This window comes from Cyanistes caeruleus, chromosome 7 (genome assembly GCF_971803275.1).
Source record: "Cyanistes caeruleus chromosome 7, bCyaCae1.hap1.1, whole genome shotgun sequence".
NCBI lineage: Eukaryota > Metazoa > Chordata > Aves > Passeriformes > Paridae > Cyanistes > Cyanistes caeruleus.
Window position 1 is genome coordinate 10,219,074 of NC_141707.1, and position 27,725 is coordinate 10,246,798.

The 27,725-nt window shown below is 43.1% G+C and overlaps 2 protein-coding genes across 16 annotated transcripts in view; one reads left to right on the plus strand and one right to left on the minus strand.

Moving 5' to 3' along the window:
- TFPI (tissue factor pathway inhibitor) overlaps nucleotides 1-27,725 on the minus strand; it is a 217,676-nt gene that overhangs the window by 39,300 nt on the left and 150,651 nt on the right. The window contains exon 1 of one of the 4 annotated variants that reach the window (XM_086898376.1): nucleotides 6-260. The exons of the other annotated variants lie outside the window; for them this stretch is intronic. The gene's annotated coding sequence lies outside the window, so the exon portion shown is untranslated. Of the gene's footprint in view, nucleotides 1-5; nucleotides 261-27,725 lie in introns of those variants that run through there. 4 annotated transcript variants of the gene reach the window in all.
- Nucleotides 6,107-13,292, plus strand: LOC111931706 (uncharacterized). Of its 12 annotated transcripts, none has more exons than XM_086898340.1 (20): nucleotides 6,107-6,271; nucleotides 6,445-6,598; nucleotides 6,694-6,786; nucleotides 6,962-7,054; nucleotides 7,155-7,247; nucleotides 7,443-7,535; nucleotides 7,834-7,898; nucleotides 8,012-8,161; nucleotides 8,344-8,492; nucleotides 8,813-8,960; nucleotides 9,206-9,393; nucleotides 9,484-9,621; nucleotides 9,905-10,019; nucleotides 10,192-10,329; nucleotides 10,538-10,714; nucleotides 10,848-11,003; nucleotides 11,160-11,261; nucleotides 11,668-11,770; nucleotides 12,020-12,076; nucleotides 12,984-13,292. In XM_086898340.1, exons 2-20 carry the CDS (start codon nucleotides 6,469-6,471, stop codon nucleotides 13,181-13,183), a joined length of 2,388 nt encoding a protein of 795 aa, XP_086754466.1. In that variant the 5' UTR covers nucleotides 6,107-6,271; nucleotides 6,445-6,468; the 3' UTR covers nucleotides 13,184-13,292. The 12 variants fall into 12 exon arrangements, with proteins under 12 accessions (XP_086754466.1, XP_086754472.1, XP_086754461.1 ...); XM_086898335.1 differs by having other exon boundaries at nucleotides 6,145-6,325; XM_086898341.1 differs by having other exon boundaries at nucleotides 6,156-6,299.

Here is a 27,725-nt window from a genome sequence, read left to right on the forward strand (position 1 = left end):
CATACTTGTAACACAGAGTACTTGGCTCTGAAGAGTCCAAAGGAGATCCACTATCCTGGAGTTCTGTCTTGACTACTGGCCTGCAGAAGGTAGGCAACGGTAACAACACTAATGGTAAAAGTCTTTGCATCTGCAAAATGCTTATTACACACAGGTTAAAACACATGATTCTTCCTTTAGACACAGCAGTGGCTTCAGGCCAGGTACTCCACCCTTCTCTCCACCATCTCATTGTACTACACAGCCTACACTTCTACCACAGTGTGGCAAGCTGGTTTTACATTAACATTGTTAGTGCCAGCAGGACACATGGAAATGGAATTTATGAGCTAATTACTATCCTAAAGGCTTCAGAGAATTGGTTCAGGGTCACTGTCCTCTGCAATGTCTGTTACCAGTTTGGGTTGGTGCTCATGTGAGCTGAAAGGGATGGAGGGAAAGACAGTGAATTACAAATTCAAATTTTCCTAACCTATACATTTTTATTTCTATATGATGCATTTTTTTTTTTAGGAGAGTATATTATACTTCACCATAGCCCTAAGTATATGCTGTTCAGAAATTAAAATGATGCACAAATATCCAATCTTGTAGTTGTTTTAGTGTACCAGAAGAGAGATAAAGCAACACAAAATTATAAGTTTTGTTTGTGCATATATAGAAAAATATAAAAAAGAATCTGAAGCAAGATTCACTATGTCACACAGTTGGGAAAACACAAAGGCTTACATAAACTGTTCCTCACAGGAGCCTCTGAGTGAGGGTGTGACATTGCTCGAGCTTTAACCAACACAGAATCTGTGATGTCTTGTTGCCCTCTAGCGATGCCACTTGATTTTCCCACTGCTTATGTCTTCACAAATTTCCTCAGAGCTGAGAGCTGTCTGCCTCCTGTCTTCAACAAACTGAATCCTAACTTAATACTTCCACTGGTGCTTGAATGAGAAAGGAAAGCAGGGCTATTTCTGAAGCCTCACAAGGTGAGGAGCCCAGGAGAAGCACCAGCAGCATAGCTGGCTCAGCCCAGGGAGCTTAGAGGGAGAGCCAAGATGTGTCAGTCACTGTCACCATAGCATGCACAGGCTCCCCGGGGCATTCCCTCAGCACAGACACTCATCACCTCCCAGCACAGGGCTGTTTTCCCTCCCTGTACAATGGAGCACTCAGGTACCTATCACAGACACCACTTTTGCACTATTAGCAGCACTTCTGTGCTGGAGTGTGAGATTATCTTATCATTAGCTGATCGTTGTGAGGCTCTTGAGACACATGTCTTTTCCAGCTAAGGTCATCTTCATGTCCATGGCACAAAAAGCCCTAACTAGGTTCTGAAAAAGGAACATAGCTTAATTTCCTTTCAGTGGGAGTTTTACAAATGGCTCTATTACTGGTTTATACCTGTTCCATTATTTTTGTTGTGGTCTCTGTAATATTTAATATTTCAATCCCAACTAAAAACATGTGAATGGAAGTGAAAGATCTTCTTTAGTGAAAGCAAGCTCAGAATCTAGGAGCTGCCATTTAAAAAGCTGTCTCTCTGATACACTCCATCCCCTCTTATTGCTTCTTTCCTGTAACTTTCTGATCTTGTTTAAAAACCAAGGCTACTCTCAAGGGCTTTCTAAAGACTGAAACTGAAATGATCATAGAAGATAACTATTTTTTTGTGAAAGCAGAAAATTGAGATAATACAATGAGGCAACTCTAAAAATTTAGGCTTTGTTTCTTTCTTCACTCCAAAGCAATAATAACTAAGTAACACATGAAGGCATAATATTACTAATGGAAATGTAGGAACATCTTTTAAAGGGACAATCTTCAACAGTTAACACCCAAACTTTTGCTGGGGTTTTGTCTTTGGGTTTTGTGCTTTGAAAGTCAAACCTCTAACCGAGCTATCAAGGGTAAGGGTAAGTGGACTGTCCTACTGTGCTTTTTTCTTCAGGGGTGAGAAAAGGAAAGGAATTGAGTGATGGATGAAAGTGATTATCAGATCAATTTCTTACTAGTTGAAAATCTTCCCAAGAGGAACTATTCAGCCTGTTTGAGCAGGAGCAAGGAATACATTCAGTATCTGCCTTTCTGGTTTCCAAGTCCAGTTGTCTTATGATGAGCGATCAGTTGTCTTGAAATTAAATTTCTACTTTGCCCAGCAGAAGTACAGAGGTTTTGCAGTCAGCTGATGCTGTTCCTTTTCCTGAAAGAAGTTGAGATTTTGGAACTTTCCCTCCATCAACTCTAGGACTTAAAAACAAAAACAAAAAGGTTCTCCTTTTATTAGGCACAACACTTTGTCATCTTCTATCCTATAGAAACCCAGTATTAGCATACCACCAGAATATAACATTCCTTGTGTTGATAGCAGATGAAGCAGGTGTTAAATACCCAGCATATTTAATTATCTGAATATTGTTTAGACCAAGCAGGGAGAAGCAATGCAACCCTAAGGATTTGATTTTTCTTTTCTTTTCCTGTATCACAATCAAACTACTTCCTCTTGCCAAAGGACAGATGTGACAAGTGCATTTCTTGTTTCCATCGGTGCAGTTGTTTTCCTTATAATTCATTTTTCTGTACATTTTCTTTTGCTTATGACCTTACATAACTCATATACTTTTAACTCATCAATTTCTTAATGGTAAAACATGGACAGCTTGGAGTATGCTTTGAAGTTGAAATCCTAAAAAATTAGTTCCCATTGCTACCTTTATAAAAAGCCCAGATATAAGCTACTTATGTAGTATAATTACAGGAACCAAAGTACAGGACATATCATGTGGCATTTGGAATAATGTGGAGATTTCAAGACCCATATCCAATTAAAAAAAAAAAAATGGTTAACTAAGGAAGTAGGGGGTCAGGTCAGAATCAAATACCACTCATTTTTAGAGCCAGTAGCTTTATGAAGTGTGAATTTCATAAAAAACTCACAAAACCTTCAACAAAAACAGAAAAAAAGGATGTTTTATGTAAAAGGACAGTAAGCATTTTGTCACCTTCCCTACAAAAGGCAAGTTTCTTATTTCTTTTTGATCTTTTTGTTTCATTAATTTGAAAAATTGAAAGAACTTTCCATCATACAGCTGCATTTACATCTGAGATAGATCATATCTGCAGCAAAACAGAGTAGAAGTATTTCCTACTGAATTCTGTTTCATTAAATAATAAAAACTCAGGTGTGTGTAGGCTCATTGAACAGATTGCCTCACTGGACAAAGCATTTGTTTTAAAATAATATATTCCTTACTTGGCTCAGCAAATGCCTGCTTCTGAAACAGATGTGGGTTAATCCAATACATATTTTTTCTGGATTACCTATTTATCATGTTGTTCATTCTCCTGTGACATTTCTAATTATCCTCTTAATGAGTCCAGTGTTGCACTGAAGATTTTAGTAAACAAACATGTCTTTCCATCCATGTCCTTTAGTGCTCATTCCAAATGCAGACTGAGCCCAGGACTAGCTGCCTTAGTCACTGGAGGTCACTGTTGCAGCACTGAGAGCTTTGGTGTTTCATATGGAAACAGCTAGCAACTACACTTCTACTCTATTCTTTCATTATTATTATTATTATTATTGGTTTGCATTCCTGCTCAGGCTGCAGTCAGCGTGAGTTTTATCATAAGTTAAATATTTAGAAGTATTCAGGCCTGAGGATAATTTCTGCTTTCAGGGAAAAATATTCCATTAAACTTTTAAAACTCTTTCCTTTCTAATTTAAAATTCTGCCTTTTTTTTTTTTTTTTTTCCCCACTGCTCTGATAAGAGATTTATTTCTGAGTATCTTTTTATGTATGCACAGTATACATATTTCTACCATTACATATATACACAGATATATATATCACACCATACCAGAATAATATACTTATTTATGAATATATATGCACATATGAAATTTATATATTTCTTTAATCATTCCAAAATAATTTCTGGTAGGTTCATGTAAGCTGTAAATGATCAGCTATTGCAATATCTAAAATACCTACCACTTGCTTTAACAAAACTGAGATAAGGCTAAGTAGGGAAAGAAACACAACTCTACGTTTTCAGAATATTGAAAATTGACTAATTTAAGCATGCATGTAAGTAGCTTACATTGTCAGAGACTTCTTACTTGGGGTTTTCCAACTCACCCTTGAAATGTATTCTAGCAGCACCAAAATTATCAGAAGTATGCTCTAATATTATTATTTAGCTGTTTCTAACTCTTGGTTAAATGAAACAAATTGAAATTAATTTGTAAAATGGAGTGTGCTTTTAAATAGAAAACCACAAAACAAGCAGAATTTGCCATTCATTGGACTTTCTACTGATTTCTCAGAAAGCTTTGAGCACGCCTGTATTTTCTTTATCTTGGCATAGGATGAATAGAAGTGAAAGTTATTTTATTTCTGAGAATGTGACTAGAAGGCACTAGTTCAGTTGCTCCTCCAGATTGCACACAGGCCACCTTCTGAGTCATTTTGGGTTTTTCAATATGCCAGTTTCTCCCAGGCTGAGCCTTCCTCTGTGGTGAGGCTGGTGAATAAATCAGGTACAGGAGATGCACAAGCCGTGCCATAAGGAACAGCAGCAGGAATCCCACAGTACGCTTTCAGGAAAGTATTTCAAGCGTATGTGAATCAAGAGTCTAAAAGAATTAAAGGTTTTAGAGCCTTGCTAGGGGATAGAAGCAATATATATATAATGATTAAGAATTCAGCAAGGAGAGTAGAAGAAATGTAGAAAAGTTAATTATTAGCAGATGGAGCTAGTTAGAGCTAAGACAATGTATCATTCGCTTGACTCTGTCTTGTCAGGATGAGAGGATGGGGTATTGTCAAGATGAAGAAACCATAACTACACCTGGGCCCCAAAACCAGCCAGAACCAGGCTGGAGAACTTGGATTATGGCCAAGGGACCAGAAAGCCTGCCAACAAGACAAAGGTGAAAACCTAACCATGCCAAATACGTCCCTGACTTAATCTAAAAAGACCATGGACCCATTTTGAAACCCACCAACCCATTTTGAGGAAGGAACTGCACAAGTGTGAAAGGACTTTGAAATCATTTTCATATGAAGAGGGGGAAGGTGGAGTTATACACATATATAGGTGTAGTGAATAATTATATGAATGTTATGAATAGGAATATGAATATGAAGACTATTATATGAATATGTAAGATTTTTGTGGATAGAAAGAGGGCAAGAGCCCCGTGGATTTTGCACGTGCCTTTGGGAGGTTACACCCAGTGTGTGCCTAGTGTTGCAATAAATGTATCACTTTCTAACTATAACTAGTTGAAGAGTCTTTGTCTATGCAACAGTTTCCCTTTCCCAGCTCCCTTTCCCTGGCCAGCCATGTCAGCCCTGGAGCCTGCTGCTATGCTCCCTCCCTGCCCCTCAGGGCCCTGTCCCGGCAGGCCTAGGCTCCCTGGGTGCTGCCGGCCAGCGGCAGTGGGCAGAGGCAGAGCTGGCAGCCAGCTCAGCTCCCCACTGCTGCCCAGGCCAGTCAATGTGTCTGAGACCCCCCTGAGACAGAGCTCTAACCCCACAGAGCTGCTGCCAACATGTGGAAGACAATCATGTCCTATCCTAAGGCTGCGGAGGAGGTGCAGCTGCTATTCCTTGATGTGATGGGGAACCGGCCAAAGACTCTAAAATCTGGGGTGAAAATGACACCTTTCCAAGTCTCTCCAGAAATTCTGATGTGATTTTCTGGTCAAGGATTTTATTATCAGTGCAAAAATTATGAAAATATTAAAATTTGTTTTCACTGTTTTCATTGTTTTCATTGGCATTTTCATTGGCATTTTCATTGGTCCTTTTAAATGGCATCAGCACACTTACAGGGTAAAGGGTATGATACTGGGGACAGTACTTGGCAGTTCATGGCTTCAGATGTGGGAGATTAATGTTTTGCCCAGGTTCACCCAGGAGTTCAAGTTTTCCTGGGGCTTTAATTGACTGGTCATTGCAGGCAACTTTCACTAAATGCCAAAGGGCTGTCTTAGGTACTTGGGGTGAGGGATTCCTTCCAACCAGGGCTACTTTGGGTGGGCTGGGGGAGGCCCAAGGACAGGTGGCAGTGTGTACAAGGGCCCTTTGTGATACATTGCAGCATGACCACCGTGGGACGCAGCAGGACAGGGTATCCAAGGACCCTTTGTGACATGTGGTGACACAGGAGCTGGTGGGGACACAGCCATACCACAGTGCTCGGGGCACACGATGGGACAGGACGCACCGGAACGGTGCTGTGAGGAGCTCCTGTACAGTGCACTCGGTGATGTCTGAACCAGAGAATTTCCAAGGCATTATTCCTGCAGCTGACCTCAAGGCCAGACCACAGGACTTGCTGTCCTGCAGTCTTCCCAGGATTTCAGCCCTGCAGGTGCCTTCCAGGCACAACTACAGGACTTGCTGACTTGGAGCTTTTCTGAAACATCTCTACTGCAGGTAGCCATAAACTCAGTCACTGACATGGAGCAGAGACCACCAACAGTCCCAAAGCTGGCCTGGGTGGAGGAGGAGGAGGAAGACAAAGGCCCTGAAGCTGCCCCTGAAACACAGGAGACAACAGAGGTGGAGGAGTTCCAGCTGCCACAGGAGGGTGAGTGACAGAGCTGGCCCACAGGGCTGGTGCCTGCAGACAGCTTGGTCCCATCCCATCCCATCTCATCCCATCTGTTTGGGATATGCCCACAGAACGGATGGAAGAGAGGCCAGACAGCCAGCCTGCAGCAGCCGCTGAAGCACAGGAGACAACAGAGGTGGAGCAGTTCCAGCCACCACAGGAGGGTGAGTGACAGAGCTGGCCCACAGGGCTGGTGTCTGCAGACAGTTTGGCCCCATTCCATTCCATTCCATTCCATTCCATTCCATTCCATTCCATTCCATTCCATTCCATTCCATTCCATTCCATTCCATTCCATTCCATTCCATTCCATCCCATCCCTGTGGGACATGCCCACAGAAGGGATGGAAGAGAGGCCAGACAGCCAGCCTGCAGCAGCCCCTGAAGCAAAGGAGACAACAGAGGTGGAGCAGTTCCAGCCACCACAGGAGGGTGAGTGACAGAGCTGGCCCACAGGGCTGGTGCCTGCAGCCAGTTTGGTCCCATTCCATCCCATCCCATCTCATCCCATCCCTGTGGACCATGCCCACAGAAGGGATGGAAGAGAGGCCAGACAGCCAGCCTGCAGCAGCCCCTGAAGCACAGGAGACAACAGAGGTGGAGCAGTTCCAGCCACCACAGGAGGGTGAGTGACAGAGCTGGCCCACAGGGCTGGTGCCTGCAGCCAGTTTGGTCCCATCACATCCCATCCCATCCCATCCCATCCCATCCCATCCCATCCCATCCCATCCCATCCCATCCCATCCCATCCCATCTCATCCCATCCCATCCCATCCCATCTCATCTCATCTCATTCCATCCCTGTGGAACATGCCCACAGAAGGGATGGAAGAGAGGCCAGACAGCCAGCCTGCAGCAGCCCCTGAAGCACAGGAGACAACAGAGGTGGAGCAGTTCCAGCCACCACAGGAGGGTGAGTGACAGAGCTGGCCCACAGGGCTGGTGCCTGCAGACAGCTTGGTCCCATTCCATTCCATTCCATTCCATTCCATTCCATTCCATTCCATTCCATTCCATTCCATTCCATCTCATCCCCATGGGACGTGCCCACTGAAAGGATGGAAGAGAGGCCAGCCAGACAGCCTGTAACAGCTCTGCTCCATCCCCTGAAGCATCCTGCAGTTGTCCCTACCTGGGGAGCACAGGGCTGGGCTGCATTCTCTGGCCTCTCCTGCAGCCCCTCAGCTCTGGCTGCGCTCACTCTTTGCCAGATGAAGCCGTGGATCAGACTGAAGAACAGGAACCTACTGATGGTCGCTTCCGCAGAACAGCGCAGGTACCTGCAGCCATCCCCACCTGGGCTGGGCCTGCTGTCACTGCTCATCTGAGCACTGCGCTTGGAGCATTGCCTGGAGCATGCCTGGATTCCTGCCCTTCATTCTTCTACAGCTGGTTTGTAATTTCATCAAGAGCGTTCGAGAGGAAGAGACCAGTGCCGTGGCTGCTAGGGTCCGACCATACTCAGAGATCTTCAATCACGAGACGAGTGCTGCCCTGTTGGACTTGCTTATACAGAAGGGCGTTTCTAGTCCAGAGCAAGTAAGCAGCCTGTGGCCAGGGTTTGATTATCCAGCAATTGCTTGGCCTCCCAAGCCATGCCTGCTGGTCACTTTAAGCCTTTGAAGCCATCACAGTGTGGTGGGAAGGGAAGCACTTCTCTGGGCAAGCTTGGGACATTACTCCCTCTGACAGCTTTCCAAATCTCTCCATGCCTTCTTCAGGTGCCCGCCGTAGTGAGATACATTCGCCGATGGCTCCTGTCCAACGAGTCTGCTGAACACAGGCTGGACAGGACCCTGCTGGATCTCACTGAGACACAGCCTGCTGACGTGGCCATTACCCTCCTGCGTGTGGCCCCAACATGTGACAGGTATGGGGTCCACATGCCCAGCAGGCTCAGGGCTTCCCAGCCCATTGCCTGGTAGGACCTGTCCCAGATGGGTGACCAACAGAGAGTTCCAGGGCCTCTGGCTGCTCCCCTTCCCTGGCCTGGCACGTCAACCCTGGAGCCTGCTGCTATGCTCCCTCCCTGCCCCTCAGGGCCCTGTCCCCACACGTCTGGGCTCCCTGGGTGCTGCCAGCCAGCAGCAGTGGGCAGAGGCAGAGCTGGCAGCCAGCTCAGCTCCCCACTGCTGCCCAGGCCAGGCAATGTGTCTGAGACCCCCCTGAGACAGAGCTCTAACCCTACAGAGCTGCTGCTAACATGTGGAAGACGATCATGTCCTATCCCAAGGTTGCAGAGGAGGTGCAGCTGCTACTCCTTGATGTGATGGGGAACTGGCCAGAGCACAGCACCTGCACCTCAGATGGGGACACAACGAATGTCTTTTCCCTGGCTGTGAGTTTCTGGAACTGGCCTTTGCTCACCTCAAGGCTGCCTCTCCAGGAGCTCTCCATTCTCCTTCCCCCACTGCATCTCCCTGCCTCAGGCACTGGGCTGAAACCTGGCCTAGGGGCAGCTTCAGGGGCACCAGATCCAGTGCTCCCCCTGCGTCTCCCCTGGGCTCTCCCTGCCACGCTCAGGCCCTGCCACACCAACACCTCAGCACTGAGCACAGTCTTAGGGTGCTTTGTCCTTTGCAGGCAACTGTGGTGGTATGGAAGATTCTCCAGGAGCCCTGCTGTCCACATGTACAGATAGTGTTTTTTCCCCGCCTCTTTGTGCATCTACTCTTCCAAGTGTTCTTTAGCACTCTGGATATGCCAGAGGAGGTCGATACCTTCTGGAAGAAATGCCAGGAGGAACACGGACTTGCCATCAGCCCCAACAGGTGCTCCATCCCAGTCATCCTTTCCCTGCCATGTCCCCCATGGCAGGAGCCAGTGCTCCCAGTGTGACCTGGGCTTTGCTGTGCACACAGGTTTGCAGTGCGGACCCTGAAGGCCCTGCTCTGCCTTCTCCAGTGTGAGCATGTAGTGGTGGCAATGGAGCGCAAGTGTGGCTGGGACACACTGCTCTATGTTGAAACCCACCACTATGCTGTGGGTCTGCTGGCAAGGTGAGAGCCCCTTCTGCCCACTGCTTCTAACATTCGTGCCCTGCGCCTGGGGTGCCCCACAGAGTCCCCATGGCCCTGGGCCTGAGGGCCTTGTCACCGAGGGATGGCCAAAGAGACTGGAAAAGGCTGGGAGAGGAGGGTGCCCAGGAGCACCCAAATCTCAAAGGGCCCTTGTCCCCTTGCAGGGTGCTGGGGAAAGATGAGAACTCTGTCAGTCAGTCCTGGGAGAGGGTTTCCCCCTCTCCCCCGGCTGAGGGTCTCAGTGCTGCTCTCCACCTTGCAGGGAGATGCGTCAGGCATCCATGCATTTGTGTAAAAGCATCCTGTGCTGCCTGCTTGAGATGCTCAGCAAAGAGATGCCGTACTGGGATTTCCCTGCCATGGCATTCCTTGTAGAGGTGAGCCTAAAGGCCATTGCTGCCTCGCTGAGCTGCCCGCCAGCTCTCTGCCCTCACATAGCTGCAGCTGCCTGGGACGGTGCCCGTGCCCTGTGCTGCTGCCTGTGTCTCGCCCTGTGCAAATCTGGGCTCCTGCCAGCCGGGTCTCCTGTCACTGCCCTGTGCCTTTCAGGTTCTCGAGTGTGTGGACTTGAGTGAGTGCAGTGACAGCATCATGGATGTCTTGTCAAGGCACCTGCAGAGTGAGCGCACAGAGATGCGTCGCCAGGTTCTCAGGGCCCTCCTCCTGCTAAGGGACGATCCCTTGATGGTGAGAAGGCGACAGCGGCTGAAGCCATGCGGGCAGCATAGGGGTGGGGAATGCAGTGGCTTGGGCTTGGCTGGGCTTTGGGCACCAAGGCAGTTGCTCCCAGCTCTCCTGCCTCCCGGTCCAGCTGCCCAAGTACTTCGGGACAGGCCTTTGGCCTCTGGGCCCAGCGGCAGCAGGGCGGGAATTTGCAGACTCGTGTTCTGCACAGGCCGAAAGAATGTGGAGCCTGACCGAAAGCCTCGTGGAGCTCCTGCGGGAAAATGATAGCGACGTGGTCAGGATGACCATCATTCTACTCAGCTATTTGCTCCTGGATAAAGACAGCATGATACCCAGCCCCATCGCCCTGCAGCTGACTGAGGCACTCCTGCCACTCTTTGACAACGTAAGGCTCTGTGCCCCCAGCCCCAGCAGCTGGGTGCTGCCCAGACATTTTGTGCCCTGTAGATTTGCAGGCCTGTGCCAATGTGGGTCAGAAGAAGCCGATGCTGAGGTCTTTTTTCCTTCATTTCATACAGGATGAGAGCCAAGTGCAGCTGCTCTCCATGTTTGTCTTTCGAACATTGATGTCTTTTGTGGAAGAAGAAGGAATAAGGCCCCTGAAAACACAAGTGTGTGAGAGCCTGCTGCCGCTCTTCTTCCACTGCCAGGATGAGAATCAGCTTGTGGCAGAGGTGAGGACTCCTGGGCTGCTGGTGTCATCCTGGGAGGGGGCTCGGCTGCCTCCTGCCCTGGTGCTTCGTGGGCTGCAGCCTCCTCCAGGCCTTGGCACAGGGACGTGGGTCCTTTGCCCTGGGCTGTGGGGCCATCTCCAGTTCTGCTCTCTCCAGGCCTCTCGGACAACCCTACTTTGCGCAGCGAAATTCCTGAAGAGGACAGATCTTGAGAAACCAATGAAGAAGGACAAACCGTGGAAATTCGCCGAGGTCCTGGTAAGGACGGCCTGGAAGCCCCAGCCTCAGCCTGGAGAAGTCCCCAGCCCCTGGTGCCCAGTGTGTGGGGCTGGCAGCTGTGCCCCAGCCCAATGCTGCACCCAGGGGTGCCAGCCTGAGCCCCACACGCCGCTCCCTTCCCTGTGCCACCCGACTTCTTGTCCAGGCTCCTGTGGCCCCGAGCCGGGTGCCGATGGAGCCCCAGCCCAGTGGGGCTGTGGGGCGGGGCGGCACCGCGGCTCCCCGGGCAGCAGCCGGCCCTCTGCCCCCTCCAGAGCCCGGCGCCAGCGGCTGCTGCCCGGTGCCTCAGGGCTGGGCGGGCACGGGAGGCCGGGGCTGGCCGCAGGCAGCGCCCGGCCGAGGGGCACAGCCCGCACCAACCCTTCCCTCCCGCCACTCTCTGCAGCTGGCAGAGGACAGGAGCCCAGTGGCCGAGCACCTGCACAGGGCCCTGCCCTACCTGCACAGCCCCCAGGAGCCCCTGCGAGCGGCGGCCATCCGCTTCATCGGTGAGCCACGAGCCCGGGGTCCCTGCCAGCCACGGCTGCTGCCCCGGCAGCGGCACCCGGGCCCGGCGCCCTGGAGCCCCGGCTGCCCTCAGGGCTGCTGCTGCCGGCCGCTGGCAGCCGTGCCCTCGGGCTGAGTCAGGATGCGGCAAGGGCCGGGGATGAGCCCTGCCGGGCCAGGAGGGCGTGTGGCCACAGGGCTGCTGGCAGGGAGCTGTGCCGCTGGGGCCCTGACAGCCTTTGTGTTCCCAGGGATGACCGGGCGCTACCTGAGGGGACAGGAGGAAGAGCTCCAGCTGATGTGCAAAGGTGAGTGAAAAACGAGGTTCACTTTTTCTTTACAATAAATTAAAAAAGTTTAAAAGACAATTAGGAGGCAAGCAAAGCAAAATGAACAAATACGGCTGAGTGCCTCAGCATTTAACTAGGACCACACATTTAAAGTATTGTCTTTTAAAAAGAGAAATTTCTTGCGTATTCATAAATACTTATGCATGACTTAAACATTCTTCTTAAGTTTTAGATATTCTTTTCTTTAGCTTCAACTAAGCTAACAGCCCTCTCCCCAAGAGATCAATATTTTTGGCTTCATTGAGTCTCACTCTTCTCGACAATAGAGATTCAGTAAATTCTTCTCATGGAGCTCTGGTCACTGCTGTCTTCATCTGGATAAGATAATCTAAGAATTCAGGGGGTGTTTTGACTATCTTTTTAGACTCCAGGTTATATGAACAAAAGCAGTCTTTATTTTAAGACCATCCTACAGCTTAAAAAATATATATGTATATATACACCACTATTTCTAAGTTTTATCAATAACAGAAATAAAATAAACTGTATTAATCCAGCAAAGTTTTCTAACATTATACATATAACATTAATTTTAATATTTGCAAAAAGCCAAAAATATAATATGTATCTATAAGAGTGAGTAAGGGCAGTGGGCTGTCAGTGGGGCTGGCAGGGGGAGCTGCAAGCCCTGGCTTGGCTGCAGAGGGCTCTGCTCCCTGTGCGGATTAGGGGCAGTGTGGGCAGAGCACACCGAGATTTCAGGGGCACCTGGGCCGTTTGTGGCCAGAGGCTTCAGGCTGATCCCCTCGGTCCCTGCTCCCTCCTGGCCATAGCAAGAGCCGGCTGGGATGGCCCTGGCAGGGGGCTCAACTGGGGTCCCCGCAGATCCAGGATCTCACCACGGCTCTGTTCCTCTCTCTTCCAGCCCTTGAATACATGACAGAAGACATAAGCAGTGCCATATCAGACCTGGCACTGCAAACATTATATTTCCTCCGGGCAATACAGAGTAGGAGATACTCCATCTTCCAGCGGTTACATGATCAGCTCCTCAGAATCTGGAAGGCACGGCCTCGTCTGTCGGGCCTTACCTGGCTGCACTGCTGGAGCTCTGCAGAGCCCTGATCTGGAAGGCTGTCTGCTGGGCCCACCTGATGCAGCAGGCATTTTCCAGTTTTTCAAGACTATTCCTCTTTTTGTTTTCCTATATAAATATAGGATGTGTTATAACACACAGAGTCCCAAGACCTTTCTTCTGCTGCCCAGAGTTTGCTGGGCATAAGGGAAGAGAGGGAAAAGGGTGCTTGTGCTCAGCAAGCTGCCCAGGTGTGCAGTGGTGCAGGGAAAATGGCCAGAAGCCTCTTGGCCTTTGGTGGCTCTGCTGAAGCCACAAGCCCTGTCCCAGCCAGAAACCACCATCTGTGTCCTCCTGCCTGTTTGTTGCTGCCTGGATTGCTGAGGGCTCTGAGGTGCCTCTTGTTTGGGCTCCTCTGGAGCTTTGTGGGGCTGCACCACTGCTGCAGGGTTGGGCTGGGGGAGACCCTGCAGCCAGCTTGGCCCCATCCCATCCCCATGGGACATGCCCACAGAAAGGATGGAAGAGAGGCCAGCCAGCCAGCCTGCAGCAGCTGTGCTGCATCCCTGGAGCATCCTGCAGCTGTCCCCTCCTATAGAGCGCAGGGCTGGGCTGTGTTCAGCAAAGCTTGTGTTGCCTAGCAGTGAGAAAATGGTTTTTATTATTTTAGTGTTTAATATTATTTTTTTGGTAATGGAAATTAAGTAATAAATAATGAGATTAGACATGTGGAAGAAGTCTCAACTCCAGATTGCACTTCAAAAAGAGAGAAGTACTGGATTAGAAGTGAATGAAAAAAAAAAGTCTTGTTTAAAGTCCAGCAACAGCCCATTTCAAAATTAATCAATCAAGAGAAGACTGTGCCAAACATGGAATACTCTGTACACTGTCATACTGAAATTCATTACACGATAAAAGTTGTGTGTCACTGGTCCCATCAAGACTGCTCCAGTGGGAAAGACCTTTCCCACTCATTAGGCAAGAGCCACCTTAGATGACCGATATCCATCAAATTAGTCAGTGGTAAAATCATTTGCTCCTTTCTTCAGAAGCAAAATTACTGCAGGGAAGATGCTGGATTCAAAACATCTCCGCTGTGCAACTGTTTCATGGCAAACACAGAAAACAACAACAACCAAAACAGATTCTTGGCAAGATTGCCCCTCCCAGGAGACAGAAAATGGTACATAATGCCTTCCATAAGAGTTTTCCATTTTGGCTTGGTCATTTCCAAATGAAGAGTAAACATCTGGAATGCTGACCAGCCAAAGTGTCTCAAGTGTGTATCTAACTCCAAACATGGAAGTGGTAACTCTGGAATAAAGCAGTGCTTTTAAAAGAAGAACAGAGCAGGTTGCTGCAGAGAAATTTCCTGATGCTGAATTCTTGTCTCATGCAGCAAGTTCTGACATGTTGGTCTGCTCAGTAACTGGACTAACGAAGCAATTTAAACAGTATCCACAGCAGTTCTCTAACATAAATGAGTTAATGATGGCTCATGTGCAAGATTTATTTAGAGTGCTACCAAAAGACAAGTCAGAAAGGAATCTGACAAGTCTGTGGAGGACTGAGAACAATGCAATGATGCTGCTTTGCTCATTGGAAAGAAATCCAGTATTTAAAGGTGTTTCCTGGGTGCTAAGTGCCTCCTTAGTAAAGCAGAGTTTAACAGGACTGTTCAGAATACTTGAAAAAGCTGTATTTACAACATATGGAAAACGGTGTGGCTCTTGTGGGAAAATCCAACCAATTATAGTAAAATCCTAGTTTGCTGAGTGGCAAATTTTTAACTGGCAAGAATCTCTCACTGCAATATTTTCATCACCTTCCCTGAATTAGCCTATTTTAATAAGAAAACAGGCAGTGAAGAAGGATTTTCATAAAGCTTGTGTGCTGTTGGTAAAAGAAGATTAAGAATCAGTATATTTTTCTTTGATCCTCTGCAATTTATTCCTAGCACTATAGAAACCTTCACTAGATTCTGGCAGAAGCCTGTCAGTTCATTTGATTTCTCTCCAGCCTGGGAGATAGCTGGGGTGTTTTTTTTTTTGCTTACTAACACCAGAGGGTAACAAAATTTACCCAGACCTTAAACACTGTAATACACACACTCTGCTCTAATGCACGGATAACTCTCCTAATAGACAGATACAAAGTTTCTTTGACAGAATAAGCCTCACAAAAACAAGTCACAATTGCTGCTACTTATGTTTCAGAGAAGCCTTTAATACAGGCTACTTGCAGTAAATCAAAGAAACAGTTTCTTCTGAATAGTTAAATAGTAGCTGAACACATTTTTTTTCCCCCTGATCAGCGTGCTGTGTTGGACCACATTCAATTAAACACATTTAAATAATCCCCACAACAGATTGCATTCTTCCAATTCTATTTCAAAAATTTGTTGCTTGTTGGAGAAATAGCTGCTATATAGAGACAAGATACTGGTTCATGGGGGCTTTGCATGCTATCAAGGTATTCACATTTCATTTGACCAAATTAATTTTTCCTTTAAATACTTTGTAATAATAACAACAACAACACAACAAAAATAATAAATAAAGGAAGCACCTTACTTTGTCACTAGATGCAAAAGGAAGTATGTAACTAATAGATTGATTTAAATATTTCCAATCTTATATATTTTGAGGGACAGCTCCTGTAGGTAAAGTCCATGTTTCCCCTCCCACCCCGCAGTTTTGGAATACACTGGCATAGATTCCAGCCAGGAATGAAAACTAAGATAAGAGCTATATATGCAAAAAGACAGATTGTGATTACCAGCTTTCTTCAAGAAGGCTCTGTTTGTTCAGTTGTTCCAATTTTATTTTACAATGAGCTGTAAGAGCATGCTGAGTATTTCCTACTTGGTCAGGACAGTGAATGCCAAGTTTTGAGAGTAAATCATTTCAGAAGTGTGACAAATGGCAAACTTCTCTTACTTTTGTTTCCCTACTACTGAACTGACAGAAATAGAAGCATGGAAGCTTTGTAAGCAAGAGAGGCTTGAACAGATTATGGACTCAGATCTGGGCTGGAATTGCTCATACACTGAAATGCAAGAAGAAATGAAGATTTCAGGACTTGTTCCACAGAATATGAAGTGATTTGTATACAGGCAAAAGGTTTTTTTTTGAATTTCAGGGTGTTTCTTCATTTCTATTAGTGTAGTGCTGGGAACAGAAGATGGGGTCAAGCATAACAAGAAAGCAAAGCTGAGTGTTTTTCAGAGTTATCAGTTGCTTGTGAGAAAAAAAAAATTAAAATTATTCATGAGAACATATACTACTATAAGTAACAATTTTCAACATTGGCACTTAGACTTTACTATGCCACTTTCTTTGTTACATAATCACCATTGGCTAAATTAGTGCTATTGATCAGGATACAAAATTGGACTTTTTTTGGTTAAGTTTGTATGGTTTGGTTTGCTCATTTTCATATTATGACAATATTTTAGAAATTAATGAAGAATACAGACATTATCTCTGTTTGTTCCACTTACAACTGGAAGATCTGATGTGTTTCTGAACTTTGTTTTTTGGATAAAAACTGTAAACAGGTGGACAGACCAGCTGGAAAGCAGAAGAGAATAATAGAAACAAGTTTTAATTGCTCAAAACAAGAGACATTTATTTAAAGATGAATCCCTGTGGAGGTTTTGTAAGTATTTCTGGGGGAAAAAAAATCATGCAAACATTGGTCTTTGCTCAGTAGAGTATTTTTGCTGCAATTAAAGTGCTTTTTTCTAAACATAGATGATTCATATAATTGAAAGAAGGAACTTTGATTTTTAAAGAGAATACTCATTTTTCTGACCAAAATATCGTTCACAACTATCAATGCTTTTCTCATAAGAGATAGCAGAAAATTTTTAACCCAAATATCTGTGTGAATAATGAACTACCAGTTCTTTCTGCTTGTGAAACTAAGGGGTGTTAATTAATCAATTAAGTGATCTATTGTCAAGATCTGGCATGGCTTTAAGGCTTATCAAGTCTCAGGCGCTTAAAACACCAAACAAGAAGGAAAAAGTTTCTTGGTGATTTGTTACTGCTCTTTTGTGAAAAAGATTAAACTTGACAACATTCAATTTGATTACTTGCTACTGATTTTTCAGGATCATTTGTGACTTGGGTGCAATTTTTACTACTATTAAAGGGAGAAGATGGCATTTCCTTGTTGTTGCCAACCACTCCACCTGTGCAATCCGAGGAATAATCAATAACCAGCAGGGCTGTGCAGAGCACAGCGAGCCTGCAGCTCTTCCCAGATCACAGATGGACCTTTATGCTTTGTGCCAGTGCCCTCGATGTGTCTGCAGAGAGCCTGGCGGTGGCACGGCAGGAGCTGCCAACACCAGCGCCCTCCCGAAAGCCTTGACCCCACGAGAAGGGACAGCCCTGCTTTATCAGCCCCATTACAATCTACACCTCTGAGGTTAAATAGTACAGTTTGTTACTGGATGGAAATAGGATTTGTGATTTGCTTACCCACTGTATGATACGTAAAGATTTTTTTGTTTGCATGCTTGGGTTTTCTAAAACATGAGGATTCAAGCAAACAAACACACAAAACACCCCTCAGCAAATAAAACCCCAAAACACCAACTGCCAACTGTTTTCCCCATTTAAATGTGATACAGCAAATATTCTATCTGCTACCAAACAATGGCTGTGGGGAGAAAAGCCACTCATCCACTGAGTGTATTTCTGCATAGTAAAGAGCCACAGTAATTCTCTGGTGTTACACCGGCTACTTGTGAGAGCATCTCTTCTCCCCCGAAATAAGCAGACTTTAAATAAAGTGAAAAGCTTAATAATTACCATCTCACAGCTGGAGATACTCCAACATCCTCTGGCACATCTGCAAGTGTTTGACTCTGGCAGATTTTGGAAGTCCACTGCTCAGAAAAGCAGTTTAACCAGTAGAGAGGGAGGAAGCATTCCCAAGGGTTCAGCTGTGTGATTGCATGGCCATGATGTGATGCATTACACTTCTGTAGCAGATACTCATTAATTTCCATTTTTTCATTTGCATAATTTATACCTGTTTTGAATAACACATTAATTAAATTACAGAGGTGTTTTGGTAAGCTGGACCATACAGAAACCTGTGAGGCTCAACTTCTCTGTAGACAGGGGGTTCCTATTAATCTCAAAGCCTAAAGTATGCAGAAGCTCTAACCAGGATTAAGAACACAATATTTTTATTTTTATTTTTTTTTTGTGGAATGACACAAATAACACAACCTGATAAGAAACTAAGCTTTACTTATTGCTGTTGGTATAAGCTTTAAGGCCTTGAAAACAAAACCCAGAACCTGAAAATAGGGAATCTTAGCAGACCTCTGCAGTAAAGAACTCACAGATTTCCTCTGTTTGGAGTTCTGGAGCACTCAAAAATATATTGACTGCTTTAAAAAGCTTCCCAGGGCAACTTCTGTATCTCTTTAGAAATACAGTGGTTACTCCTTTGGTTAGTATCACCAGAAAATGATACAAAAAATTATCCCTCAATCCTAAATTTGTTTCTATATTATTGTTATTATTATTTGTTATTAAAATCATTGCAATAAATTAATGCTTTCTACACAGAAAAGTCTCTCATCTGAACAAATGCTTCTGATTATACTTTTTCTTTGGAATCTGCCACAAGAAAATGTAGCATGTCGTGACTAATTATAAAACTATGCCGAGTTATAATCCATGGATCTTTAAAGCATATACCAACACACAAAGCCCCCACATATGGAACATCCACTAGGTCTGTTCAATCACTAAAATGACTTCAAAAGAAGAAAATCATTTATTAGCATAACAATAATGAATCCTACCATACAGAAAAAAAGAGGGTTTTTTTTTCAGCATCTTTTTAGTCAAACTCCTCTTCCAAAATGGTGATTTAAATCCAAGACAACAGAAAGAAAATTCTAAATGGATGGTGCAGCTAATGGAGATATAACTCCTTTTTGTCTTGCAGAATCAATCCACAGGTCACCTCTCAATTTGCCTGTACATGTAGTAGCTGACATATGCTTTATTGTTCCAATTAAGGAGAGAAACATCTTGGTAGAATGACCTTTTTCTAACTGTTCCTACCCATAGTTTTGGATCTAAAGGAGATAAAGAAACAAATATCTGAATGAAGGAAACTTTTTTATTTTGAACAACGTGCTCTGCTCATCCACAGCTGCTGGATTAAAAGCAGAAAAGCCACCCCAAAATGTATATATATATATATATATATGTATGGCATAACTTATTTTCTTAGGATAAGAAAGAGTGAAAAGATTTCAATCTATTTGCTATAAAAGAAGGTCAGTGATATCTTGAATTCCTGCTGCTTCCAACTCATTACTGAAATGTAAGAAGAGGTGATCAAAGACTAAGTTTTCCTAGTTTCTAAGTGCTCAACCTCTTCCTCCCCAGTCACTGTAATTTTTGACTAGTTTTCCTTTTATTTGTTCGGGTTTCTAGGTCTGAGTTATAGCCATAGAAGTTCTTTGTCTGGAGGTAAATCAGGTGATACACAGATTAAACTTCCAGAAAAGACACGACTTGCGATCTTAGCAAAAATAAATACTCTAACTAAAAAAAAAAGGTCTGCAGCAGTCTATTTTAAGAAACAACAAATTAAGTGTATCATTTAATTAGAATTAATTTTCAATTCTTGATGTTTCTTATTTTCAAAATTAGCTGTTTCAGCATTCCATGCTTCCAGGGATGATGCAGGGGCTTTCAGAAACTACATATCAATTTAAGACTTTTGAATACCAGACCTAATTAAGATTAACTTCTGCAAGATACAGTTATTTAACAAGCTATAGAACAAGTTATCCTATCTGTTAATACAACAAAGTTTTATAAGACAAAATAAATCAGAGAGTAAATAAGAAAAGGAAATAACCACTGATAAGAGGGTAAGTAGAAATCATAGCCTCAGGGGAATTAACGCTTCAAGCAGTATCTGCTGCTGTGAAATTATGGAACAGACCTTTTTTACATGAACAGGATTTGAAAGTAGGAATTGTACCACAGGCTCTCAATCAGTGTGAAATATGCAAATTGAAGTTATTGCTAAGCAATTTTATTCATAGACAGAATGTGATGTAAATGGAGCTAAGGTTAAAGCAAGGCAACTCAACTCTGTCGCTGTGCAGAGGTTGAGCCCTTGCACTGCTTTCAGCATCCTTGACTAGAAGCACTAATTTGATGGCCAAGGGGTGAAGTCACTTTGAGCCCCACAGCTCTCAAGCCGAGGAAGAAGGAGGCTCACAGTGATACAGTTCTGGAGAACTGCAGCAGAACTTCAGGAAATTTTCTTTTTTATTGGACCAGTATGTTACTCATTTCCACAGGCTCCCCAAGGTTATAAAACACACATTCTATTCCACAAGCACAGAGCAGAGAAGCAGGGCCACTTTCCCCATCTGGTTTTCTTACAAAGCATGTTTTGAACAATGTGCTCACATTTCTGGCTGACTGTCAAGAACCATGTTCTTTACACACAGCCACACTAAAAGCTAGTTTCTTTAGCTCCTTGCTGGATCTTTTACATTAGTAAGTAAAAATACTGGGAGCTTCAGTAGACATTACATTTATCAAGCAATGTCTCTCTGGTTCTTGCTTGTCACCATTAATGAGAAAAACTCCTCTAATCAGTGTTGTAGCAGATTTGTTGGCTAAAAGCCATTTTCTCTCTGGCCTTGAAATAGTGTCTGTTTTAGCTGTTAGGCATTTCAGTATAGATAAGCCCCAGTGACCCTCAAGGAGTGATTAGAGAAACATCATTTACTGCTATGGTCTGAGGAAAGGCCAGACAGTGACAAACCCCTCTGAGATAGTGTTCAAGCTCACCAATAGAGAGTGTGGTGTCTTTGATAGTTCATGGCTCCTGAAGCACCAAAGCCATGAGGAGCTCCACAACAGAGATATAGTTTTTCAAGCTTTACTCATTCCAAGGCATTAAACCAGGAGCAGAACAGAATACTTCCTGCTCAAGGCTCCAGCATTCCTCTTTAGGTTATATAGGTTTGTAACCTAGGTCTGATCCTGCACAGGCTCCTCACTGGGACTGCTCCTACTCCACCCACAACAGCATCTGCTCTTAACTAGGCACTAGAGAGTTTGAGGAAAAGGAGTACTTCTTTCTGGAGAATAACATCCTTTTAAACTTTTCTCAGTGCTGGAGAGATCACCTAACTTCCCATTGTCACTGTATTAATCTATTAAATAAATAGATAGATGTTGTGGCTTTAATAAATAAAGCCACAACAAGCAAGGGCTGCTAACTACACTTTTAGATTTTTCATGGTTTTATGTTTCTTCCTTTCTCCATTTTATCTTCAATACCTTCCCAATCCAAAAGCTCATGTAGGAATATTTGCAGCAGAATTTTTTTGTCCAAAGGCAAAAATAAAAGCACAATACAATAACAGTATCTGTACAATTGTAAAGATATCTGCAGAAACAAATGGTATCTCTGTTATAGAAAGCTCCAGGAACAGCTATTATAACTAAATATCACTTACTACAGAAAAAAAAAGTTCTGCCAGTGATGTTGCCTCATATCATCTGGCATTGTTCTTATACACTGTCATAAAAAGGATGATTCCTTCTATAGTCTTGACAATTTCCCTTTATACTGACTATAGGGCTTGACTAGGAAGAACAAACCCTTCTGTCCTCTTCTTTGCAACCATTAAAGATGGAGAATTTAAAAGTCTGTTTAGTTAACCTCCCCCACAGTTTCTAGTAAAATGCATAATACACATAAATATGCCACATGCTTGAATTGGTACCAGTGGAAAGCCAATCCCAGTTACAGATTTAATTTCAGAATAGATCATAACAGTATATTTAGCTGTTTAGTTTGACTGAAGCTCATCAGCAAGTAACACCAACACCCCCTAAGAGACCAGGACAGTGTGGCACTGTTGTTTAAATATACCTCCAAAATCAACTGTAAGCCAATGGGACAAGAAAACACTTGGGCAACCATGGCTGGGAGTTTTTGAGAACAGTGGGAGGGTTTTGCTTTTGACCATGATGATTCTGACTGTTGAGTCAGTAGTTTAACATCAGACTGCCAAAGTCACAAAAATTAAAGCTCTCTAAAGTCTAAACAAATACACAATTTATGTCTTAGAAATAAAAACAAGCCTGCAAATTAACCTGGAATATGTGGAACTGAAATAAAGGTAGTTCTTCAGGAAATCTTGTCAGAAATCAAGAAAACATCTTCCAGCTCACATAGATGCAATGAACTATTTTTTAGCTGGTTTAGATAATTTGCTTTTTGTCCTTATTGTTTTACAGAGTTCAGCTGAAAAGTTCCTGGTTGCAAAGTTTTAACCTTCGAAGTTTCAGTTTGGGTGTCTGAAGTGTAATTTTCATACTAAAATGTAATGCATTCTGGCAACTTCAGTGTTTACCTGCACTGTCACTGGAACTTGAACTTTAACTGCAGAGAAAAAAAGTGAAGCTTTTATTTTCAACAAAAAGCCTTTGGAAGTTATTTCTTTAAAAAGCATTTGAGTTACTTTTTTCATTTTTGCTCAGACAAGGTAGCAGGAAGATCCTACTTTATTCAAATACTTCTCAGAATTTGGCAATTGTACAAAATGACCTAAGCATGGAAAGGAAAAGCTAAATTTTGAAAAAAAAAGTAATAATTCTAACCCCTGAGATGAGGAGGTCTAGCAGAGGTATTCAGTACCCTGCGAACACATTTTGTGCCTCGCCCACTATTTCCAGGCTGGCAGGAAAGGAAGACAGTCCAAATCTCAGGAAGCAACTGCAGGTGGGATATCAGAAGGGCACTGAAGCCTGTACATTAAAGGAGATGACTTTTTCTTAGAACTCTCCACTGTTGAGCAAAATTTTTGATTTAAAGACTATTTAAAGACTTGAGATAACAAAGATAGCCCAATGCACTTTCACAAGTTCTGCTGATACCTGATTATCCTCACCACATGCATCTTAATCCTACAAAGAATATGCTGCTCTTGATCCCCAAAAAGGTCTGCCTTGTTATGAACTCAGCCATCAGCAGTTTCTTCCCAAGCTATTGGAGGAGCACAAAGACAACAAATTTGATTTACAATTAAAATTATTTAATTTCTCATATTTATTCACTCATTTCCTCCCCAGACAATGTCCAGTTACTAATTAACTTTACCAGGGGTGAGGGCGGCTGTATAAAGCCTAACAATTTTTAAAATCAATCTACCAAATACACATTACAAATCCAGACAAGTGTGCTAACTACAAAATTAACTTTAATTAACGTTAAATTAACATAACTAAGCCATTCTGCTGCATTTCCTCTATGTGCTGAAGTAAAAACACTTCAAAGGCCAGTTGCTCAAGCAACAGTACAGCTTGAACTGGGGATTTTGGACTAATTCAATTTAATATGGTCCCAAATAATGGGCCCTGAATGGCCACTCTGTGATGGAATGAATTTTCCCCCATGGTTAACTGGCAAAATGCAGCTGATATCCCACACAATCAAACAGACTAACTTATTGTCAAATATTTTACCTGGACTGGAGTGAGGTATAAAGACACAGTTCAGCAAAAGGAAGACAGAAATATATTTGTCTTTTGCGACTTTGACTTTGGTGCACGTTCCATAAAAGCACGAAAAAGGAAATCTATAAAGATTAGAACTCCATAGTGATTATTGATTTGCCAGTACAAATCTGAAGTTATAAAACTGCTATACGATAAGATGCCATATTCTATAAACATTGCTACTTTGATTTCAGCTACTGCAGTATGTCTTAATGCAAGCACAGTTAAAGGGCTTGCTGCAAAAGGAAATAAAGTCTTTAAAAAAATTTAGAAGAAGAAATATGAAAGAGAAACTTGCGCCTTTATGCATCAAGATGAAAGCTTTGTACAGCTGCTCTGCACTGTAATCTTATTAATACTTTTCTTTATAAAAAATAGAATCTCAAACATCTCTCTCTGCAAGGCTATTAAATCATGTCTATATTCACATCAGCAACCACCTAAAATGTTGTATATGGATTTGGGAAGTAAGACAGCCTTTAAATGTGGGTAGCCTGTACAAATAGTGATGATTTGCCATGAAACAGCTTTCAATCACAAAATGCCAATGCAATAAAACTTAATTTCTCCTGGGAATATACCAATGAAAAGCTACAATCAAATCTATGCAGAAAGCCAGAACGTGAAGACATGCCAGAATTACCAGTATAATTTATGGCTAATTACTTAAAAGAGAAAATGGTCTCAGGTAAGTACTGTTCTTGCTAGTCTCCTTTTCATTTTGCCCTTTTATTTGGGTGACTTAAAAATAACATTAACAGCCACATGAGAAGTCTGGGGACAGCAGAATAAAATTCTGAAACTGCTTAAAAAAAAAAAGAAAAACAATTAAACACAAAACTCATTCCAGTAATTAGACAAAAACCTGCAAGCTGTTATTGCTCATACAACACAGAAGATTCTTTCCTTCTTTCAGACCTTCTTATGGACTTGTACTTCAGCTCCAGAAAATAACAACTTATCCAAAGTTCCAAGTGCTTTCTCCAGTTAGATAGTTCATTATTTCAGAGGATGATTTGTGTACAGCAACAAACAATCATTGCAGTCTGACATGGGCCATACTTTTACTAAAGCTGTACCAGGAAAGTGTATCAAATATCTGAGGCTTCCTCTTTCTTCAGCATTATGTGATATTACTAAAACCATGTGAGAGATTTTTGGCACTTTTTTTATATTTATATTTCTAGCATTAGATGATGAGCAGGCTTTAGAAGTCACTGGCAGTTGCAACAAAGTTACTGTAAACCAGGTGTCATTTTGCCTCCCTCTCTGCCTGGATTTACTCTTAGGACTCGAAAATGTAGAAATCTAGGTATGACTACAGAGAGAAAAATGGAAATTCTCAACACAGATGAAGACAGCAGGACAAATATCTTTTGACCATCTTTTGGTGAAAGACTGACATCAGTTACAAACTGCAGTCACACTACATGACAGAAAGATGATGAGAAATTTAATAGCAAAAAAGTGATCAGGGCTCTTAAACTGAAATGGAAGCTGAATGAATGCATGTCTCTGAAAAGTTAATAATCACTTTACAACAATGGCATCCTTCCACATCCTGCCTGCCTTGGCCTAAGGCTAGAATGGGAAAAGGGAAAAAAAGTCATTCTAAGATGGAAAAGAATGGGAATTGCCACAGAAAATGCAGTGCAGCCAACTCCTGTCCCCTGTGGGCAGGTGTCTGACATGGACAGACAACAAGTGTCAGGAATGGAGCAGAGTTAGTGTGACTATGGAATGGGGACACCAAAACATGAGACAGCCTTCTGCAGCTGAAGGCTGGCTCACACCATCCATTTCCTTCACTTCAGCTCAGGCTGGCAGCTCCTGCCTCAGCATTCCACTTCTGCCTGGGAAATTCTGTGTCCTTACTCTTAACACAGCTCATGTGATCTGAGTCTCTCCTGCTGCACAAGACAATGATTAGAACATTTCTAAAACTGAACCAGCTACTGCTCCTGCTCAGTTTGAAGCCAGCTGTACTAGAGACCTTCCTTTTCTGATACACATATAGATCAGGAGAGCCAAAATTGCTGCCCTGTCAGCAGCACCTCTGCCTGCAGTGTCACACCTGTGGGTAATGCCTTAACCAGGTACAGAGTGCATTGTAGTCCACACACTTCTCTGCTTTTTGGGGAGGAAAAAAAAAGTGTTTTCTCTTAATGACCTTAGTAACTTTTATAAACTTGTTTTACTTGGAAATAAAATTTGGCTTCCTTTTATCTCTCAGGGTGTATTTACAGTCTTCTCTGACATGAAACAGCAAAGGAAAATCCTCTAGTGACTCTCTAAATCACATTCATTCAATAGGCTTTTGCTCTGCTCTTTGTAACCTCTGTCTAAACTGAATGAACTTATCTTTGTGATTTTTTTTTTAGGGAAATCTTTTTTCTTTAATCTTATTGATTTCCCTCTTGTACCCTATCTGATAGACAGTAAATAAACTGGGCACTGCATTTAAGGTAATACATGCCTCCAATGAAAATACAATGCAAACATCATAACTTAATTTCACGGAATTCTTTCATCATTGCAATATAAAATAATTGTGTCTGGTCATCTTATTTTCTTGATAACATCCTCTTAGAACTTATCAGTGTTTTGCCACAACTGCTGTTTCCTTCCACCTTATTTTCTGACAAAGCAACCTTGAAGTATTACTTGGGATTAGCTAATACTGTTTTAGAAATATTAATATATTTACCACATGTTCTTTCTTGGGGGCTTGAGGGAACACTTTAAATTCACAACAAAATTGTTCTATCAAGTAAAAAAGCCCAAAAATTTATACAGATTTTTAACCTCAATTATATACTAAGCATCTTCAGAGCACATAATGTAAAAAAGAAATAAATCAATTATACTACAACATCACAATTTCATATAAATGAAGAGGTGAACTACTGACTTAGGTGGAAGCAACAGGCATTATTAAAAATCAGCAATGATTGCAGTATCAAAAAGTTACATAAAGGTTGCCTGTTGCTCACTTGAAAACACTCACTAATGTAGCTGGAAAGCAATTGAAAATTCTTCCAAGATAAACCTGCCTGTCCTCTAGCAACCCTTGCACTAACAGTATCTAACAATTTACTTAATTTTATATTTTTCTTTACTTGATGCAAGTGAAAAAGGATTAAAACCTTCAGACATTGGACAGAAGACCTAAGCCATGCACTCGGCATAAAGGAGACCTAATATCCCTTCCTAGCTTTTAAATTCCTTTTCAGCCTTCACAGAACATAGACCCACTCTATTTCCTCTCTTCACTCCAGCAAAGCTGCTTTTCTATAAAAGTCTGACAGACTTTAAAAACAAGGGTATCCCCATCACCCATAAAATAAGAAGACACATCAAGGAAGTGCCTCACTTTAGAAATTTTTCCACAGAATTTGGAACTATACAGCACAGAAAGAAGTCACTGCTGTCTGGTTTTGCTTTTTTTGTAGAGTTATGAATAGTTTCAGCTGCTCATAAGAGAAATGCTGCTGTTTAACAGCTACCCAAGCCTCCTCTCATTTTGTAAGCACTTTGGTTTATGCTGAAACAGGAAAAGAAATTATTTCAAACCAATAAACAGCATAAATAAAAGGAGCAAGACAAAACTTTGTCAAGTTTCATTAAGGTATTTATATCTGCTAATACAAAAGCCAGGTATGATTTCTGCTTATATCTTGCATAGAGAAACATGCTGCATGAAAAGCAGACTATCAGGAAGGTTCATTTCATGAAGAGCTGGGTATGAGATCTGCTGCATCTGTGAAAATTGAGTTTTGTTTGTAATAGCTGGCACTGAAAAACAATGACTTGCAGTGCCTTTCCTGTAAAGTTGGTTTCAATTTCAATAAAATTCAATTTTACCCTACTACCAAAGACCAAGAGTTGCTTTTTTGTGTGCTGAATAGTGTCCTTGAATGGGACAATATCCAGCTTACAGAGTAGCATGTGACATACATGTCCAATTGTGATCACCCAGAATTCTGTTCATCCTTCTTTATTCCCATCCACCTTC